This window comes from Emydura macquarii, unplaced genomic scaffold, assembly GCF_026122565.2.
Source record: "Emydura macquarii macquarii isolate MOO-44397 ecotype Brisbane River unplaced genomic scaffold, CSIRO-AGI_Emac_v2 contig_18, whole genome shotgun sequence".
NCBI lineage: Eukaryota > Metazoa > Chordata > Testudines > Chelidae > Emydura > Emydura macquarii.
In genome coordinates, this window is record NW_027130155.1 from 2,325,362 (window position 1) to 2,344,571 (window position 19,210).

The window sequence follows — 19,210 nt, forward strand, 5'->3', positions numbered from 1 at the left end:
GTGGAAGAATCTGGCTCAAAATGTGTAAATTGATGCAATTTATATGTTGGAAGGAGCAAAATGACAGTAGCAGGAAAAAACAACCAAGAAGAGAATGTAAGAAGGGTTGATATAAACAGGGCCAGCTGACTTTATCTTCTTGTACTTTTCACTCCCTCCTGTTGGTTGTGCTTTTCCTGCCTATCATGTAACTTACACCCATTTACTTATGTGGAATTTACAGTACCACTTATATCAACTGTGAACATGTACCAGGGTCTCTAAACTGAGAAGACCCTGTTCACTTCATAAAGAACCTCAAGGTGGAAAGCAAAGACAACCTGGGAAACCTTAATTGTCTGAGAAGAAAAAAAGGACAAGGTGAGTTAGTCACTCAGTTTCACAGCCTAGATCTTTAAAGGATTTTTGTGCGATCATACTAAAACACCAATCTCACAAGCACATGCTTAACTTTATTTATATGAGAAGTCCCATTAAGTCCAAGTGACTTTTAAGTCCATGTGATTCCAACTCCACATGTGTAAAGCTAAGCACATGTGTATGTGTGTGCAAGATTAGGACTTTAGTTTCTGAATTGTGTTTTACATTATATCCTACATTCATTCATCCAAAGAATCCAACTGAAATTTGGCAGGGCTGGACATTAAAAAAAAAAATCTATTTTTACAAAAACTACCTCTGAAAGCAGTCTATTTTTCTTGTTTTTTCAGGTCTTTATAAAGTGTGGTTTTGAGGCTGTTTTTTAGGTCTGCCATCCATGTCCGTTTCAGCACTAATTTGGTGTTTCTGATTTATTTATTTACTTATTTACATTCAATAAACCATGTGGATGTACAGCCAGGATGGAAAATCCATTTTTATTGTCAGGTGATTTCAGCGAAATTTGTGTGAAATTGTACAACATGGCAATTATATCTGTGCTGCACCTATTCTACAGCAATTTTGCAATCCGCTTCTTTCTAAAGCTCTCAGTCATTTAAATCCTTCCCTTCAATCTCAATGTGATTGAAACAGTATGGAATGCATATCTATGTAGTTAAAGAGACCTTTGTTCCTGTGCCAAAAATAATTACATAAAATAAGAAGCCTAACTTTAGTTCTACTGTATTAGATTGAACCTTGGAATAAAATAAAAGGGAAATTCAGCTGGCATCCTATCCTATTTGTCCTTCTAAAAGGGGACACATAAATCATCTATCAAGTTATCATGGGAACAGGAAAATATCAACAACAACAACAAAAACCTTCACTGCTGCAAATTTCTTATTTGAACAGGCATATAAACTGTTTTATAAGGGTTTTGATTTTAAGTAATGATTATGCCCAAAATGATACATGCCTAACTGGGCTCACTGTCGTCCTTAAAGTAGTTAATTGGTGTCATATACTGTAGTATATTTTCTAGTTTAATTTGTTTTTTCCTTTATGAACTCCTCCCTGCTCCCAAAGACGACAATGGCAAAACTCCCATTGACTTCAGTGGTGGTAGATTGAGCTCATCACATTACTTTGGCATGTAAGTCTGTGTGTGGCAGCAGTTCTAGAAAAATAGATTCAAATGGCCCCATTGCTTTCTGAGGTTGGACTGTACAGAACCTATGTTCCTCTCTTCCAGGAAACAATTTATCTTCTGCCTTGCACAACTCTCAATAAAAAAAGATGTCATTTTCTCTGTGGAGTGTTTGTGTAACACTGCACAATTGAACTTTTGCTGAAATATTTTATAACACAAGTTATTTGTTTCAATGAGATAATGATCTTTTCTCCTGAAAAATCAGGGATGAGAAGTATATGGACTGTTGTTTGGGACTGAGACTTTATGGGATATCAAAACCATGTTATGTACTGCTCTGCCCTATACCCACACTGCCATATTGATAGGAGTAAAGGAGTGGGGGATTGCGTCCAACTGTCCGGTAACTGGGTTTTACATGCCAGATTGCTAATCCTCTCATCATCTCAATCATACTGACAGGCACAGTAAAAGCTATGAAACAAAGTATATTTGAAATATTCCTTATAAGGAAAATAATCGGCTTTTTCATTGTATAGCTGGCATCTAACATGGTTGTTCTGCCATTTCACGCAAAGATCTCAGGATCTGTGATGTTGTGAATCATAATATATTAACAGCAAGGGGTGGTAAAAGTCACTTCTGATCTGTCTGGCTGCTGTAAGGACAAAGTGTAACAATATGACGATCTTGGCATAACTGAGCTGGCTCACATCTCTTAATGTGTAAACTAACATTGGCAAATAACCAGTGTACGGAACGAATAGAACTCTCACCTTCCTCCAAGAATTACTGCAAAGTAAATATCGGTAATGGTTCTGGAAGTAGAAGGGTGGAAATGGTGCAGGCGCAGAATCAGTACAAATCAGACTGGCTGAGCAGATAAAGCCAAATGAGCTGATCGCAGTAAACTTTCTGACCTACAGTTGGTCATTGTACCCATTACATCAAACATTTGCAGTTGTTTAGAGCTTCGATGAATATCTGATATAGTGGATCCATAGCAGTAGAAGAACTTTGCCAAAAAGACAGTATCTTATGCCATAAACATATGTAAAATATAGCGTAAAGCAGTCCAGCGTTACTTTCCACTATAGCATTGTGGAATCACTGCCTCTTGCTTAAAAATAGAATGTCTGAGATGAACTAGAGTGTTGTCTAAGAAACTGTATGGATCTGATTATTTTATGTATTATTATTATGATTATTTGTATTTCTGTAGTGTCTCCAAGCCTAGTCATGGACCAGGACTCCATTGTGGTAGGCTCTTTACAGACACAGAATAAAGAGATGGTTCCTGCTCCAAGGAATACACAATCTAAGTATAGCACAATAGACAACAGATGGCTGCAGACAGACTGGGGAGCACACAGAATAATGAGATAATGTTGGTCAACATGATGATCAGTTGTCTCAGAACACTAGCTGCCTGATGCTACATGTACTTTAACTCTCGCTCATGATTGTTCCAAAGTTAAGAGTAAATAAAACAGATGTATTTGTAGCCAGGAGTTGCTAGCAAGGAGTAGATTTGAAAATCACTACTCACACACACCCTGAACTCGTAGTAGGGTTGAGGATTTATAAATACCTAGCTAGATAGACTCACTTATTTGTTGGTCACATTGAAACCTATTGTAGAATGCCCTATGTAGAGTCCATTATGGTAGAGAAGAGATGGATCTCAATTGTAACGAATATAAAAGTTATTCTTTCTCCAGGCTGTTGGATTCAGACAAGACCTTGTAGTTTTCCTCTCTAGCTCCTAAAACAACTAAACACAGTGTTCTTTAATACCACTTCACAAGGTGTCTGTAAGTCCTGACCTGTATAAAGCTGCCGTGAAAAAGACTCCTGCCTCCACAACACTGTACAACTCTTCGTAAATGATAAAAAAATTGAAGTTAGGGACAGGGCTGAGCTGCAAAGTCTAGATTGGGATTTGAGTTTCCCTGTAGTTGGGGAGTGTTTGGATCTGTGTTGGTAGTTCAGGCTCTTTATTTTAGAGTTTTATATATCCTAGAATTTTTTACCCTTCAAATTTCCCACTGTTGCCATCATCAGTACAGGTTCACTGATGGTAGCTATGGTGACAACACTAGTGTGGACCAGCCACTGGTATTTTAACCACTGAGTCAGCTAAACTTGTTCAGGGCAGGTCTAAATGACACAGTGGCTAAAATGCTATAGCCATCATCACCCTGTCAACACCACAGTTTCCCTTGTTGCTACCACCAATGGAACTGTACCGTTGGTAGCAACACTGGGGATGAGGGGGTGGACAAAGCCTAGTGTAGACAAGGCAATCTAAGTGCAGCCTCTGCTCAGTCTGCTTTCAGTATTGCTCTCTGAAAGACTGGAAGGGGTAAACACAGTTAATACACAAGTTAATTATTTGTCATGAATAATTTACTTACCAAATTTCTCCTCTTTTTCTGTCCATGAATTGTTCCCAAGCAGATCATATTTGTCTTGAATGTATTCATTATTTTAAAATATTCATTGAAAAATTTCTGCGGTTCATTCTTGTGATGTAAATTGTTTGCAAATTGTTCATTGTGAGTATTTGAAATCTGCATGACACTGGTTAGTTTGGATTGGACATGTACCTATGTTTCTGTTTTCTGATTAGAGAACAGAACAGGAACAGTCAGCATGGATTCACCAAGAGCAAATCATGCCTGATCAACCTAATTGCTTTCTATGATGAGATGACTGGTGCTGTGGAAGTGGGGAAAGTGGTGGACATGATATATCTTGACTTTAGCAAAGCTTTTGATACGGTCTCCCACAGTATTCTGGCCAGCAAGCTAAAGAAATATGGGTTGGATGAATGGACTATAAGGTGGATAGAAAGCTGGCTAGATCATCGGGCTCCATAGGTAGTGATCAACAGCTCGATGTCTACTTGGCAGCCAGTAACAAGCAGAGTGCCTCGGGGGCAGTCCTGGGCCCAGTTTTGTTCAATGTCTCCATGAATGATCTGGAGGATGGAGTGGATTGCATCCTCAGCAAGTTTGCAGATGACACTAAGGTGGGGTGACCTAGACAAATTGGAGGATTGGGCCAAAAGAAATCTGATGAGGCTCAACAAGGACAGGTGCAAAGTTCTGCCCTTAGTGCATGAGATTCTTCCATCCTGCTATAGACTGGGGACCGACTGGCTAGGCAGTAGTTCTGTAGAAAAGGACCTGGGGGTTACAGTGGACAAGAAGCTAGATATGAGTCAGCAGTGTGTCCTTGTTGCCAAGAAGGCTAATGGCATACTGGGCTGCATTAGTAGGAGCATTGCCAGCAGATCAAGGGAAGTGATTATTCCCTTTAATTTGGCACTAGTGAGGCCACATTTGGAGTATTGTGTCCAGGTTTGGACCCCCCACTACAGGAAGGATGCAGACAAATTGGAGAGAGACCAGCAGAGGGCAACAAAAATAATTAGGGGGCTGAAGCACATGACTTATGAAGAGAGATTGCAGAAGAGAAAAGTGAGGAGGGATTTGATAGAGGCCTCCCTGAAGAGGAGTTCAAGGGAAGATGGAGCTAGGCTGTTCTCAGTGATGGTAGATGACAGAACAAAGGAACAATGGTCTCAGGTTGCAGTGGGGGAAGTCTAGATTTGATATTAGGAAAAGCTTTTTCATTAGGAGGGTGGTGAAGCACTGGAATGGGTTACCTAGGGAGGTGGTGAAATCGCCATCATTAGAGGTTTTTAAGGCCCGGCTTGAGAGAGCCCTGGCTGGGATGATTTAGTTGGAGTTGGTCCTGCTCTGAGCAGGGGGTTGGACTAGATGACCTCCTAAAGTCGCTTCCAACCCTAATGTTCTATGATTCTATGATTGGATGAGCATGACATTTATAATCAGGGTGCAAAATCAGTTTGCCTTCCACAAATATTCTTACTGAAATTTTGCTGTTTCCACTCATTAAAAGTGACTGTGCTTAAAAATTATAATGAATATTTTTGACACATTGTTCTCAGTGTTCATCCAGCTCTGATTAGGTCACATTTTCAAAATCCATAAAGCAGTAATCTCAAATGACCATTCTGTCCTTCAGACAAGGTTTGAACATAGGTAGGGGTATGTTGCAAGATATCCAAGTTTTGAGTTCTAAGTAGTCTCACTGTACTGTATTTCCTAGAATCAGGAACCACTAAATCCTTTCACAGAGATTGTTTATGGGAACTGAACACAGTTCCGGGAAGTTATCCAACGGAATTTTACCCTAAGAGTCTCTTCACAACCTCCCTGAACAACAGAGCGCCTGAAAACATTTGACAAGCAGAGAATAAAATAAATCATAAATGCACAGATATTACATTTGAGTGCAACATGTGGCTTGTGCATAAATAGAATAAACCAGATACTATTTTTTACTCATAGATTTCCCAACCTTCCCCATTGCCCACTAAACTCAGGACTGCAGTAACTCAACCCTTCGCTGTTGACATCATGTCTTCCCATCTATCTTGGTATGGATGACTAAAACTCCTGAGATGAAATCCTGGCCCATTTAGGTCAATGGTAAAACTCCTATTGACTTTAATAGGGCCAGGATGTCACCCTGATCTTGTCCCTTGTTTGCATCTTGCTTACAAAGCTACCTGTGAACACCATAGTAATTGGATTCACCATTGTGACCTTTGAGCAGAGGGATGGGAAAGGATTCCCATTCCACTAATTAACATTGAACAGCAACCGGGTAGCCAGGAGTGGATGAAGACTATATGGGACTATATCCATCAGACTCTGTGGTCTTCCCCTGCCAACTGTTGCAACAGACTCATACGCCGTGTTCCCCTTCCTCAGATGGAGCCATTGGCTCTGATTTTGGGTCATGTCCCTTCCACTTGACATTGCTCTTCAGGTCATAACGATCATGATACTGAAGCTGATTTTCAAATGGAAAATGTAGGTGAAACAAAGGAAATTAAATACACTTTCAGATTCCTTTGATATAAAAATTCTGTGCATCAGTTAAGGCATATTTAGGACATTGATTTAGCAGATGTCAAATTACAGAAACATGTAGTTGTCTCAGCTACATCATAAATCTCCATTATTTAATTAGCAGTAGAAAGAAGCAAAATCAGACTTGATTCATACAAATTGTTCATTAAAATGACTCAGAACTTTCTAAATTGCTGTTATTAATATTGGTCTTCTCAGAACCCAGGGACATCAAAAGACTTAGATTAACTATATATATATATATATATATATATATTAACTATAACTATATTAACTATAAACGAGTCATTCTCTGAATGAAATTTTATTTTGTATTGCCTTTGCTAGTGTTTTTATGCAGCCTGTTGTAAAACTAGGCAAATATCTAGATGAGTTGATGTACCCCCTGGAAGACCTCTGCATACCCACAGGAGTATATGTACCCCTAGTTGAGAACCATTGACTGAGGGTGCCTATACAATGAATGGGGAGAGATAGGCACTTTAGGATGTGATACACAAAACCCAGCACACAAGGCGTGGAGTCATGTAAGCTAGCCAATGAGAGATATGCATCAAGGGCAGGGGAGTGTCCTAAAACAGGCACCTAAGTCCTGGCTGCAGGGAGGCACCTACAATTGCTAGCAATTTGCAAATCAGGGGAAGATAGGTGCTCCTCTGTCTGACTTGCAAACAGGGCCCAATCTGATAGGTTTGCTCAGAGACCACCTACTGCACACAAATCGGGCAGGGAGAGAAGGACCTTTCTTATAACCTTTAGCTCAGTATTTAAAGCATTCCCCCAGGATCTGGGAGCCCACTGGTTCAAGTCCCTCCTCTGCCTGGTGAGATGGATTTGAACAAAGATCTGCACCTCCTATGAGAGTGCTGTAACTAGTGAGCTATGGGATATTCGGATGGCATCGCCCTCAATCTCTCCTATTGAAGTTAGGCCAGAGAAAGAGTGAGAATCACTCCATAGTTAGGGAATTCACCTACTCCCCTTAGTTCATGGATCACTCGGGTGCTTAGGCGGGAGATAGCCATCCAGGTGCCTAGAGTGAGGCAGCAGTGCGCATTTTCAGGGGCAGAAACGTAGGTGCATAGGGAACTTTTACTGCAAAAGCTTAGGCTCCCAGTGAGTTTAGGTACCGAAAGCATTAAACATCAGCTAAGCATGAGCGCTGTGGTCCACAGTGGTACCTAAAACCAGGATTTAGGAACCTAATTACCTTTTGTGGACCTGGGCCTAAATTCATTCCTGACCCAGACAGGTAAAACTCATAATTAAAGTCAATGGCAGTTGTGCCTGCTTACCCCAGGTCTGCCTATGGAACCATTACCTGGGAGATGCTGAGCACTGCAGCTCCCACTGACAGTGGGAATTTCAGGTACTCAGCACCTTTCAGCTAGTGGTTATAAGCCATTAAAAGGATGTAAACACAAGGGCATCTGTTGTCACGGGGATGATAGACAAAAATCCCCATTCACACTAATGGGAATCATGCATGGAAACTCCTTGTGCATCCAGATAAGAACAGACTTCTTTGATTTTATTTCCTTTTATAAATTATAAGAACTTTAAATTAATAGATAATACATTTATCAGTGGGAGAATGGACCCCAAGAAATGCAAATACAATAGAATTACTATTATTTTATTTATTTGTACAGAGGTAGTGCCTATGGGCCCCAATCAGAGACCAGGGCCTCACTGTGCTAGGGGCTGTACAAATCCATAATAAAAAGAGATTCCCTGCCCTTATAAGCTTACACTCTAAGTAAAAGTTTTATTTATCTAATAGAAGCTTCACTGCATGGTGAAAATGTAATACTGGTAAAAATTGCCCCTTGGAAGGTCCGTTTCCAAACAGATATGGGCTGTGGGAGAATAAACTTCCTCCCACTCTGTCCTACCAATATGCCTCAACCTTGATCTTAAGGAACCACTTCTGGGGTGAATAGGTTGTTTCAGACTCCAGTTTAGTCAGTCCTTTACATCTGTTGAGACTGCTAGTTAGTGCCAGTTGTGAGGCAGGTTTTTGAAACATAGCCACCTATTCATTTGATGCTGGACTGAGACCACCATCCTATGTTTTTTTATTTGATTAATTATGAATGCTTTCCAGTGTAACCAAAACTGATCCTAAAAGTCTGTTTATTATCCTTATTATAATCAGGCTTAAGCTGATCCCATTTCACTGGAAGATGATTTCTGATGCCGTTAAATCATTAGTCACATCGTCTGCTACAATTTAGGAAGATCAAAAGTTATAAATGGAGTGAACTCCTGTTGAAATATTGCAGTATTTATAGTATTTCTTGCACTTACACGTTGCTTTTCATCTGAAGAATTCATTAATTCACTGAGATTCACAAAACACTTGTGAGATAGGTAAAGGACATATATAAGTTTCACTAAACCCACCAATGGAATTCAGCTGTCCCTAACATGGACCACATCTGCTGTTCAACAGCACACACTAGGCTCGGACATTAAATGAAGAAGAATACCACATCCAGCTGAGACTGAATGTGAAGTTCAGATAAGCTGAAGACAACTATTTGAGGGGAAGCTTGGCCAGGATCCCAGGGTTAATACACCTATTCTTGCAAAACCTTTCAGTAAGTCTCTAATAACCCAGGACCTGGGTTTTATGTTAAATAGACAGCAGAAGTATACTGTCTACTAGCACTCTGGAGATATTGCTATAAAATGGAGACCAAAAAAACTATAAAGAATCAAAGGCAATTTTTAAACACACACCAGGCATATGAAACTGCGTCTGATACATTCTAAGGCAGAATTCCAAGGGTATCAATTTCCTTAGTGTATTTTCTCCATATGTCACCCAGATTTGTTTCAGGCTTGATCAGAGTCTCACACAAAACTTTAATTCACTGGGCCCAATCTTCTTTCAGTGAGATAAAGAGGCTCTCAGGAGAGTTGTGCTGGATTCTAATTTCCAGCTTCCATGGCTGCAGAACTCAGAGGGCTCATCAAGTTCTAGGGGTTCTGTACCAGCCAGATACTTTGGGTCTGGAAAAAAGTAAATAAATAATGACTGAAAATATAATGCCATGAGGCCTCTGTCAATCCACATAGCTGACTGTAATACCTGAGACACGGCTACTTGAGAAGACTCCTTTCCATCTTATGTCACCACATCATGACAGTTAAACTTTCCTGGATGTGATCAGCTCCTGCATTGAGCTCCCCAGGAGTAAAGGCAGAACTTTCTCAGCAGAGTGCTCTGCCTGTGGATTTCCCTCCCCTTGGCACGGTGGTCCAGCAGAGTCCTGGCTGGGCATCCGTCACAGCACAAGGCATATTTATTTGATTAAGCCTTTGTTTACCTCATGGTTTTGTGCCTGGCAATTTAATGAGCTATATTGTATGTTACAGCATTGGCAGTGGGTTTTGTACCACCCATTCTGAGTAGTACTGTATTACTTGTATGTTTTGTAATACAGCACTTGGAAGTCATAGCAGTGCATGTGATAAAAATGTAGTTAATTTTCATTTGGATATACCAAGCCCTTGTGCTGCTGAATCATCCGCCTCCCTGTAATTTACACTCAGTGACATGGGACTCTGCACTGGTTATGTCTCCTGTGAGCATGTGGGTTTGCAGAAACTGGTCAGGCTACAGAAGGTTTCTTTTTGTCTTTTGCCTGTTTTGCTAATGTTTTCCACACAAAGCAAAACAAGGGTGGGGACTTGCCTCTAGTGAGTCTCTCCAGCCACCATCTAGACTATCTCTTCCTTCACATTTTTAAACTTTCAGGGTGGGATTGTCTGAAGTGCGGGCCTAACTCTGCTCACATTGGGTGCATCTACCCAGCAAGCAGAAACGTGAAGGAGTGAGTCTCAGAGGTTGGGTCTATAGACTTGGACTCACAGGGCTTGCGATACAGCACCCCACTCCCTGGGCTTCAGAACCTGAGCCTGAATATCTACACAGCTATTATTAGCACCATAGCTCGAGTCCTCTGAGCTCAAGTCTGTAGACTCGCGCTCTGAGACTCACTGCTGTGTGTTTCTGCTTGCCATGTAGACGTACCCATGGAAGTAAATGATAAAACTCACATTGACCTCAATGGGAGCAGAGTTAGGCGAATGCTGAGCACTCATGAAAGTCCCACACTGAAGCATTTTAGGACTTCTTTAACACACAAATAATTGTCTGTAGGTCTGTAACTCAGCCTCACTTCTCCTTTGTCATCAGTGTCCTCTGAGCATGGTCAGTTGAGCCCTGTGGCTATCATTAACAGAGTCCTTTGCCATGCAGCCTAAGTTTATTAATCATGTCCAGGTTAGTGTTGTTTGAATTCTAGACCACTCTATGAGCACACATGACACTGAGGCATAGGCCTAAGAAACTCTTTTTTCCTGCTATGTGGGAACAGTGAGCAGATGTGACATAGGAGCCCTGTGTCAGTTCTGTGCCACTAGAGGTTCATTCTGATACTGGGGTGATGCTTCTTGCGCCACCATTAAAATAAGTTGCTGAGCAGATTATAATGTGGTACAGCATAAAGCACCTGAAGATCTCTCCTATATAAACTTCAGACTACGAGTTGTTTGAAAACTGTTCACTTTGCATATGCATAGTATGGAACAGGTCAATTGGCATTGTTTCTGCTTCCGAAAAGAATGGCTGAGACTCTGTAACAGGAAAATAGGACGTAACCAAGGAGTGAGTTCATCAAAAATCTGATCTTCATGTTCATTTTCAAAAATATTCACAGATCACAAACAGTTTGACCCCACAAAGAGCAGTGAATTGAATTTGAATTGCATGCTCATGAACATATTTGCAAAGCACTTCTTTCATTATTTAACCAGTTCTGCTCAGTTGCGTGCTTCACTTGTGCATACATCAAGCAGCATCCTCTTCTGCTTCATCACAAATGAAAATATAATTGAAATGGTGAAATGCAGCATTCTTCTTTACAAAGCACATTTCTGGGGATGATCTTTCCCCTTTTCTGTTACCTATTAACTCTCCATGTTTAGTCTAACTCAATTTCCCATTCTAAGGCTTCTGCTACTCTCTGATTTTTCATGGAAATGGAAAGAGAAAAAAGGGTGATAGAAATAAATGTTTTTATGGGTGGGGCATTTATACATGCTTTATAAAAAGACAAAAAAAACTATGCGTAAATAGCTTTTATGATATTAAACTGAACAGAACATAGGGATGATACCCCATTAATTTCCTCTTCAAATCTTTAATGGTGGCATGGAGAAACGCGGAAGCATATGTGTAAGCCTGTGTTTAAGATCACCTATAAGGGCCAAATCTTTGCCTCTAGAGAGGCTCAGGAACCCAAGTGCAATGGAAATTGTGTTCAAGGGATCAGTGGAAGAGCAGAAGCTACACAGGGAACCCTGCATGCCAGGCAGCTGAATTCCACAATGATTCTCAGAACAGCAGCCAAAGGGGGGCAAGGGGAGCCAGATTTTGGTTGGTCCAAATGTCTGGCCATTCAGTCTACATGCAGCATAAAATATTGGAGCAGCTGGATACAATGAGATCTCCAGTACCAAGCTACCAAGTCTTTGGTTTTCCATTTTATCTTAAAGATGGCACTTCCGGCAGAACAGAACCCCTAACATCAATATTAACATCAAATCAGAGCATGAGTCTACTGCTCTACTGGAGCAAGTACAGCACAGAGGCATTTTTTCAAAAGCAGATTATGGGCCCCCTAAACTTTAATGGCACCTTAAGAACCCATTGTGTAAATCCTTCTTAGTTCACAGATTGTATACAGAACGCTTAGCTAATAGAACCTTAACTAAAGTGACACTGTAATGCTGCCTGCAGTGACTCAGGCGTGTGAGTACCAACCTCAGGGCAGACTAAGAACCGCAAATTGCTTATGAGGCCTATACTTGGATTTCACCATTAAATATCACATGTAAACTCCTCAGGCATTATAACAGCCTAAACATGGAGTCACAGAGAGCCCCCTTGGATACTCTGATCTCTCTCGCCACCCAGGTGAGCATACCTTTGTAATAGATGGTCCTTTATACCAAAAATCACTGCAATATTCAGGTTACTTCCCGTCCCAAAGGACCAGTCACTTACCCTAGGTCAATTGCATCTTAAATCTCACACCAAAGACAACACTTGTAGCCAATCCTATAATAAACTACCTAAAGATTGATTAAATAGGAAAAGGAAATAAGAGAGTTATTTACAAGTTTAAAGCAGATAAACATATATACACAAATGAGTGACAATCTTAAGCTTCAAAAGGTAATAGAAGCTTTTATACTAAGCAAGCTCTGTATGTCCTTTAGGGCTAACCAGGCTAAGCAACTGGGGATCTCTTGCTTATACCTGGAAAAACCTTGCCTCCTAGATTCCAAGCAGCATAGAGATAATCAGTTCCTTCTTGTTAGGGGTTTTATCCCCCTGTCCTGCCATGTGTTCTCAGCTGCAAACTCAGCTGATGGGAGGAATCCACTTGCATGACTCAGCGTCACAAGGAGGGCAGAACAACGAAGTCTTTTGTCCTCTTGTTGACATTATGTAGGAAAATTCCAACTGCAACTGTCACGCTGGCTGGATTGGCGGGGGGAGCATTTAGTATATTGTTTGACATCAGTATATCAAAATCATAATAGTTCATATAAGATATGCCATGTCTGGTACTGTTAGAAAGGTTATAATATGCTAAATAAGATGATAATACTTTTGTTCATGTGTTAAATGTGTAATGGAAGTTATGGATATATTTGATATATCTGTATTTCAAATTGGGCTCTCTGAGACACACCCTAGACAGGGTAGCGACAGGACAATACCCTGCTTAATGGCCCATTGAGACATCCACAGATGCAAGGGGCCTAGGGGGAGAAGCCAGGGATATACTTGATGAGTCACCAGGACTTGCTCATGTGACTCTGAACTCCATTTTAGTTCCTGTAAAATTCCACAGGCAGCATGGCAAGGACAGACGGTACATAAGGCAGAGGCCTGGGGAATCCATTTTGTCTTCCAGTCGGGAATCAGCTTCAGCTACCAATCTACCTCTGGGTGAACTCATCTACAACTGAACTGAAGCTGTGAAACAAAGGACAGAGACCCATCCAAGTACTGGATGTATACCAGAGGGCCTATATAAGCCTGCAAACGCCACACTTCTTCTAGAAACCTGATGTACATGGACTTTGAAATCATTTGTATGTATCTGATTGCTTTAATCCTTTAACATTTCTCTTATGGTTTATTTCTTTCTTTTATAATAAACCTTTAGTTTTAGTTACTAAAGGATTGGCTGGCAACGTGGTAATTTGGATAAGATCCAAATTTATATTGATCTGGTACTGTGGCTAACCCTTTGGGGTCAGAGGTAACCTTTTTAGTAAAGAGCATAAAGTTTAAAAAGCATAAAGTTTACTGGATCTAGTGGCTGATTGGGAGCCGGAGACTGGAATGCAGTAAAGGGGGCTGTGTGTATTTGTATACTGGCTTCTTGATAACCAGTGTGGGAAATCAAAAGCACAGTTGGGAAAAAAGCTGGTTGGGAAGTCTGGCTTCAGTGCCACCCACCAGTCCTGGGAGAATCTGCTCTCCTTTTACAGCCTGCCCTGACTTTGGCATTCTCAGGTGACTGCCCTAGGCACGGAAGGGTCACAGCAACATCCCCCAATAGTTCATCTGGTATTGATGGACCTTTCCTTTTGGGAATGGGGTAACACCCTCCTTGTTGAGGATCAGACCTTCATACTAAATAATGGCTCTCTTTTGTCTGGTGACTTACACAGAGGTTCACAATAAACCACTCAGATTTTATCTTACAATATGCGATACAGATGTGATAAGTGAAATTAATGCACGCAGCAAATCACAAGCATTCAATAAAGTCTACACACATTCTTATCTACCCTACCCATTACCCTACCCCCTGCAATGACTACACTTGCAAGACAAACAGCCACATTTGTAAATCCAGGAGTGGACTCACTTCCCATGTGAGAAACCACAAAAATAAATAAACCCAGAACTTGAATCAATACTAGCTGAATATTCATCAGATGAAGTGACGGGCGAATCCATCCAATCAAAAGAGCAGCCTGTATTTGAAACTCTGACGCTCGCTGGCAGTACTGTCTTTATGCCTTATGGATTATGTGTTTAGTTGACAGGATCTGTCAGGGTACATCTGAGTATACATTGCCTCATACTTTGTCCCTTGCTTTCAAGCTTCTATTCTTTAAATCTGTGGCTCCCGCTATATGGCGGTACCTCTTAATGTTTCCATGTGTCTCTATTGGTCACTTTCTGTGTCCCTTCCTCTTTTCATTTTTCTCTCATAATGTATATCTCTGTTTTTCCTTTCCAAAAGATTAGACTAATGAGTCAACGGTGGCAGTGAACACCTGTAGACTTTGGATTAAAACACAGCATAGAGGTCATCTGTCTTTATTTTGGATAGCAGAGACATGCATTTATTTATTTAAATGTCCATCTTAAAGAAACTCCACACCGAATAACAAAGACATAGATTAAAATACACATGGATATGATGCTATGGACCTCGAGGTCCCAAACATCACAAAAAAAGGGATAGCTGACCTGCAAGATCATATTCAAAAAGAAATGTTAACACTTTCACTTTAATCTTGTGTTCTGGTCAGATGCTCAAAAGTTATGGTGTCAGTCAAAAAAAGTTGAGCAATATAGTTTGCAGTTTCGTTGTGATAGTCTATTGACTTCCCGCGAATGAGCCCAATCCTGCATCTTTTACTCACATGAATAATCATAACTATTACTCAGAGAAGTAATTAATGTGATCACTGGGACAACTCTTGTGAGTACTGTTCATGGGGGTCAGGTGCATCATATCTTAGCAAGCAACATCTGATGTAACTTCTGCTCCTCCACATGTTTTAGAGGTGACTGAAACAATTGTGTCGCAAGGTACAAAACACAAGTCATTTGAAAAACTCTTTTTCTCCCTTGCTTTTTCTGGGAAAGATGAAGCAAGCGGTATCAGCTGCCATTTCCTTCCTTTCTCTCGCTTGCTTTTCATTGTAATGAACTTTCCCACTGTTCTGCATAAGACACTGATATTGTGCAAAGTCTCATTGGGACCAAGTGGGTGGATGGACAGAATGTGTCTCTCTCTTGTACGTGCTGTAAATCAGCAGTGTGGAAGCTTAGTCAATAGAAAGAGAAATTTACTATGCACATGAGACTCTCATTGTAACAAGATGCCTCCTGCAGAGAATGTAACAAAACATTTTGGACACACCAAACTTCCTATTGGGTCCCAAAAGGTCTTTAATGTACACACTGTGTTGACATCAGGATTAGGATTAACAGCACGTCTTGCCAGGGGCTCCAAAGACGACAGGTCTAGATTTTGTCTGTGAAAATTTTCAAGATTTCAGACATTTTTCACATTCTGAATTGGATGAAATTGTGTGATGATTTTTGCAAAAAATCAGAGAGAGCACAAACCAAGAAAAGCCAGGCTAAAGAGTGAGTGTCTGTCTCTCAATCTCTCCTGTTGGAGCTGTTCCACTTCATACAAATAACTCAATATTTATTGGGCCAGGGAAAAAGAAACTGTTAGGGTACTCAGCTGGAATGTGGGAGACTCCGATTCAAGTCCTTGTTCCAATGAATATTTAATTATTTGTTCACAGTGGAAAAATCTCCACATAGGAGAGATTGAGTGCTCCACTCTAAATGACCCAATGGTCTGAGCGGGGACTTGAACGTAGGTGTCCCATATGAGCACCACAACTAGAACTCTATTGCCTGGGCACTTTCTTGCTATGATCAGAAATTCCACCCTGGACCTGAAAAAACTTCCTGATGAAAATTTAATCAAAAGATTGTGTTGTGATGAATTAGTGTTTTCCAATAAAAAACCATTTCAATGAAAAATTCCTGACCAGTTCCAGCCAAGACTCCTATTGTCCACCAATGTAATGGCCCTTCACCAGTAAATGATCCATCTGAAAGCTCTCTCCTTTTATTTAGTTGGCAGGTCTACAAACCCTATTTGAGAAATGTGGTTATGCTCTGAAAAGTGACTGTAAAAATGGCATTCTGCAGTTCCATGTTTGTCATTGCTCAAAGACTCCTTGGCAATTCTGCTTGGTATTTTCAAGCAAAATGATGCCAGTGCTGCCATCTCAGCTTGAGATGTGAGCATCAAATTAGGTTCTTACTGGTTCATATATCAGCACCAGTAGTAAAGATTTTGCAGATGGAATTTAGTTAATAATTCTGTGGATGATGAATAAGCCAGAATTGACTTCACCTTTTCTCAGAGCTATGTCACTCCTGCTGTGCTAATGGAAATGAAATGTAGTTTAAAAAATGAACACTATTTTTGTTACTGAAGTTAGTAGATCTGTCTCTGAATACACAAAGGGACCAGACCTGGTGACTGAGAAAACATCAGTCACACTTCTAGCCACAGCAACCCTGTAAGCCTAGATTCGTAGTTTTCTGTATGCACTATGAGCTGTATGACAGTAGCAGAGACCCTGCAAATAAACTGGTTCTGCTCAGTGACAAAACTATTTGCTGGTGACAGAATCAGAACCTCTCTGAAGTAGTTTGCATTCTCCAAGCCAAAATCAAATATCAGCAGTCTCAATGTTGGGATGTCACACTGAAATTAGAACTGTTCACAGCATACTGGTTTGGGTTCAGACGGATTTCAGCTACGGTTTTGTTTTGTTTAATTTCATGTGACTTAATGTTACTTGTGTTTGCCACTAAAGCCCAATATGTTGAAGGCAAATTAAAGAACAAATCTAGTGAGTTTTGTTATGCTCTTGCATACAGGCTTAGGTAGGTTCATCTGACCCATGCCAACAATGTATTCATGTCATGTTACTTGCAACATAGTGATGTATGATGTTTGCATTACAATGTCATCACACTGGGATGCCTCCTTAGAACAGGATTCCTCAACCTGTAGATCAGAATCCCCAGAAAAAGAAGTCTCCAAAGGGGTAACAGATTTTAAATTAACATTGTAAATTCTTATACTGAATTTCCATTTTTACAATATACTGAAATATTGCACCTAATTATATGCAGGGAAAATGCAGAATCCTTCTATATTTCAAGATTTTTCTGATTAGTTATCAATTTTTCTAATGTTAGTTGATGTAGACTAGCCTAAATCACCACCGTCCAGACCTCACATGTGTTGACTAAGTTATAGGGATTTATCTGTAACATATATCACAAGCTTTTATCTAACAATATTACTGTAGATAGTAAAAGAGTATGCATAAGTATTCTAACTATTCTGGCTGATTGTGATTTTAGTTTTTTGCATGTTTCTTTTTAAAAAAAAAATATGTTAGATAGTGGTAAAACATCTTGATGATTTCTATAGTAAAATGCTGTCTCCTGCTGGATGAAAAGCAATATAACAGGCCTATATATCTTTCATTTGTAGTTTTGAAAATGACATTCCACAACAATTGTTACACTTTAATAATTAAAAATAGAGTAATATAAAAATTAATGATCAATAAGAAAATAAATTGGCAACAAGCACAGGGTTTGTATAAGGAAATAATGATACTTCAAGAGAGTGTACTGGCAAATTCTAAACATGCAGAAAAGGTTATTACAGTGACACATATGCAAATGCAGGCACCGAGGCTGTCACTTTCCTCAATTACTCTAATTTGTTCTCAACATCTTGATTTTGTTACATTTCAATCACAAATCAATGACATTTGTTAGGACTACTTTGTAAAACCAGATCATCCCACTAGATGGCATGCACTCATTTACAAAATAAAGTTCAAGAGTACGTTGTTCTTTTTTCAGAAAATAGGCACAGATTTCATATGCATACACATAGCTATTCTCAATGATGATGTTAGTGTTTACACTTCATTAATTTGTAGATAATGATAGTTACAATATCAAATGTATTCCATGTTACCACTAAGTATAATGTATGTGTGCCAACTGTCCCTAGCTGCAACACTGCATCCTAGCTAGGATCAACAGTCTCCATTATTAGTACAACATTTTTGCATTTTGTCCCTGCAGGATATTTCCACTGGATTTAAAGTGTGTCCCTAATTAATTAGCTGATGCCCTCTGCAATTAATTAACATTATTATTTATATAGTACTTTACCAAGTAGTTGTAGCTTTTATTATTCCCAAATATCCCTAGTCATCACTACAAAAGGTGAAATCTTGGCCCTAGTGAAGGCAATGGGAATTTTGCCATTGATTCAAATAGACCCAAGCTTTACACCTAAAATGTTGGCAAATGTGTATAGGTGGATTTCCAACTGACTATTTGTAATGAAAAGTAAAGAGTTCCTTTCCTTTCCTCCAGACTGATTCTTTCACCTTCTTCAGAGAATGAAACAAGAAGTTAATAAAACATGTCTCTTCATTTTTCAGCAGTTCTAAAATAGACCAGACTTGAAAAATCCTCATGAAAATGTGCCAGCCCAGGCACAAAATCTGGTCACCCACCATCATGATAATTCTTGCAATGAAAAAATGAAGGATGACTTACTGACCTACACTGCATCCACTCTGCTGTATTCTCTTATATATTATATCTGTCACCCTTTAATACATACGTAAGAAAATAGCTGGTACTACCAGAGATTCTGTTTATCTTTAATAAAATGTAATATAAATGATACTATCCCTGGGCTAGTAGATGAGCAGAATTTTGCAAGGCTGAGGCCAGGTCTAGAAACAAAAAGCCAGGAGG

At 39.9% G+C, this 19,210-nt stretch overlaps 1 protein-coding gene across 6 annotated transcripts in view; it reads left to right on the forward strand.

Annotated features, from left to right (window-relative positions):
• The window catches only part of VEPH1 (ventricular zone expressed PH domain containing 1), a 173,046-nt gene extending 154,036 nt beyond the window's left edge, over window positions 1–19,010 (forward strand). The window contains exons 16-17 of one of the 6 annotated variants that reach the window (XR_010919613.1): window positions 13,419–13,662; window positions 18,889–18,967. Coding sequence is in view for 5 of the 6 variants with exons in the window: in XM_067547471.1 (XP_067403572.1) it covers window positions 18,821–18,850 (30 nt within the window). In the remaining variant the exon portion in view is untranslated. Of the gene's footprint in view, window positions 1–223; window positions 2,734–13,418; window positions 13,745–18,820 lie in introns of those variants that run through there. The other 5 variants (XM_067547631.1, XM_067547823.1, XM_067547471.1 and 2 more) reach the window with 5 other exon arrangements.
• The last annotated feature ends 200 nt before the right edge of the window (window positions 19,011–19,210 follow it).